Raw genomic sequence first — 2500 nt, 5'->3', positions numbered from 1 at the left:
ATTTATTGTATATGCAAAACACGGGTTTAAAAGTCTGAAAGCCTGAAACTCCCGTGCTGCATATTACTTTGGCCGCGTACACACGCATTGCATTCGTAAACAGTGAGTCTTTGACGTCATTTTCTCCTCGACCCAGCTCTCTCAAGATTTTAAAGTTAGTAATGGTGGACCAATAAATAGAAAATTCCAGTTAAAATAAACAGGTGTCTTTTTAAAATCAGGTCTTAAAACTTGGGTCAGTTAGTGTTTAGTTAACATAGTTTTGAAATCCAAAGAAAAGACAGAATTTTTTTTTGGTCGTAGTACCACTTTAAGTACCCACGCAATGTTCATTAAGAGAGGGGTATGGAGTTCTCAGTGCTGTGGTCTACCTTACATGTATATTATTTTATAATGTCCAGCATGCTTCCTGTTTGCTACATGTAACTGTAACTCCAGGCTTTATGCTGTTGTCCCAACTCTATCATGTTCATACATGTACATTTAACAAGTATCCTTCAAAATTGCACAGAATATCGCCTGATACTTTAATAGCCGACGAGGCCGTAGGCAGAGTGGGCTAAAATCATGCGATATTCCTTATAATAAGACTGAGCAGGATAATAATATTGTTTTATTATTCAACACATTGATGACAAAGCACAATTTTGTATGTTTATTGGACAAAAAGCTGGAAAAACTACCAAATTTTCTCTGTGACACACAAAATAACGTATATCGCAGGATATCTGTTGAGTATGCATGACGAATATTGAGCGAACTATGACCATATTTGGACATTGTTACAATGTGTTATATAATAAGTACATGTATACTGCAAAACTAATGAAATAAAAATAAAAATAATTAATATTGAGATTTATTGGGGTATTCAAGTGACCTGTTTCTGTTCGCCGCCTCCCTTATGAACTATTGTTGACTTTAACAAGTAATTTGATAGTATATTTTTGACATTAACCCATCAACAGGGGATTAGCTCAGAAGCGGATTTCTTAATGGTGGGTGGGGCCAGAAACGAATCTGTCAGGATCAAGGAGATGTCTATGGGAATCCTGTGAGCAAATTCTTGCCTTCACTGATTTCAACATTATTTTCTAGACTCCAGTAAGAATGACCTGGTTAGGGAGCTTCAAAAGAAGCAAAAATCCCGAGTCACCAAGACCAAGTCCAGCCCAGGAAATATAAGAAGTCAGACTGAAACAGTGGACACCTCCAAGAAAAGAAAACAGAATGAATTCTCTGTGGAGGTGCAAGAGAGGGCAGAGGTTAGTGCAAATATATCCGCTGAAACACTGGGCATGGGGTTCTTGGCCTTTAGTCAGCTTTGTTGGGATATACCTTTTCAATGGGTTTGATTTGATCCAGTTAGACCTTAATCGGTGTGTGTTACTTTGCCTTCACTGCAAACAAGGAGAAACAGCTGACTTTGCTCTCCATCAGGTCAAAGAATACAATGTAATTGGTCAGCTCTTTGGTTCACACACACCCACCTAAAAGCCAATGACTGACAGTATTGTATACTTTTTTTCTTTTGTATGTGGTCATTGGTCAGGGCAACATTAAAATAAAGCTTAAAGGAGATGTAGTTCCGGAGTCGACTTAGATGTTGTTGATATTTTTGTCTGTTTTAGGTGATAAGTAAGAGTGCCAGGAAAGGCCCTGGAACATTGGTGTCGTCCTTGGCGGAAAACACAGAAGGAGATTCTGATACTGTAATGTATTAGTGTTCCTTCTTACCCACTAGGCCCAGAAATGCACACAGATTTCAGTAGGCTTCACGAATGGCCCCCTTGCTTTTTCGCCCAACTTCAACATCACTTGTGTCTCAGAACACAGACAATATTATTGTCACAGTGTCCCCCAAATGCTTCTCTTCAAGTAAGGATACACAACTGCATTTACCCTGACCTAAAAATAACGCTAACCTTCGCCCTTAACTTATTGTTAGAAATAGGTACAGAAGGAAATTCTTAGACTTAAAGGGATACTTCGTCTGGGCTTGCATCTAATTTAATTAAAAATATATCAAAACACAATTACCTACTTCATGCCTCTTTCGGAAATAAGATGACTCCCAATGTACGTATAAATTCTCCCGTTTATTACGCGTCCCTTACAACGATGAAAGCTCACAATGCGCAGTTCACTCCCTCAATACAACCTATCCAAAATCCACCCAAAAACAAATCCTACAGTGTAACATGAGCGCCCGCTTATCTAAATTTTGACAGCTACTATTTTTGTCTCTGACCTACTGGTTTAAATCACGCTTACAGATAAGATTTCAAAACGTCACGAAATCAAAACGGCACAATTTTCATCACCTCTCTCGGACACTATGTATGCTATAATACTGGCCATTTTACGTAATTGTGTACTAAAGTAAGTAAAGAATAGTAAAAGTCTTTATTTAAACTCAGTAAAAAGACAATGATTTAGCACACAAGGTGCTAGTTAGACCGAGCTAAATAAATGTAATAAATACACAAGAAAATGATCT

The 2500-nt window shown here is 37.9% G+C and overlaps 1 protein-coding gene across 2 annotated transcripts in view; it reads left to right on the top strand.

Annotated features, from left to right (window-relative positions):
• LOC137975866 (ensconsin-like) overlaps positions 1-2500 on the top strand; it is a 49417-nt gene that overhangs the window by 19385 nt on the left and 27532 nt on the right. For both annotated transcript variants that reach the window (XM_068823067.1, XM_068823068.1), the window contains exons 4-5: positions 1099-1265; positions 1632-1712. In XM_068823067.1, coding sequence (XP_068679168.1) covers positions 1099-1265; positions 1632-1712 — 248 coding nt within the window. The remainder of the gene's footprint in view (positions 1-1098; positions 1266-1631; positions 1713-2500) is intronic.

The sequence above is a fragment of the Montipora foliosa genome, chromosome 11 (assembly GCF_036669935.1).
Source record: "Montipora foliosa isolate CH-2021 chromosome 11, ASM3666993v2, whole genome shotgun sequence".
Lineage (NCBI taxonomy): Eukaryota > Metazoa > Cnidaria > Anthozoa > Scleractinia > Acroporidae > Montipora > Montipora foliosa.
The sequence above is the reverse complement of the archived record's forward strand: the minus strand, read 5'-3'. Positions and strand labels throughout refer to the sequence as shown.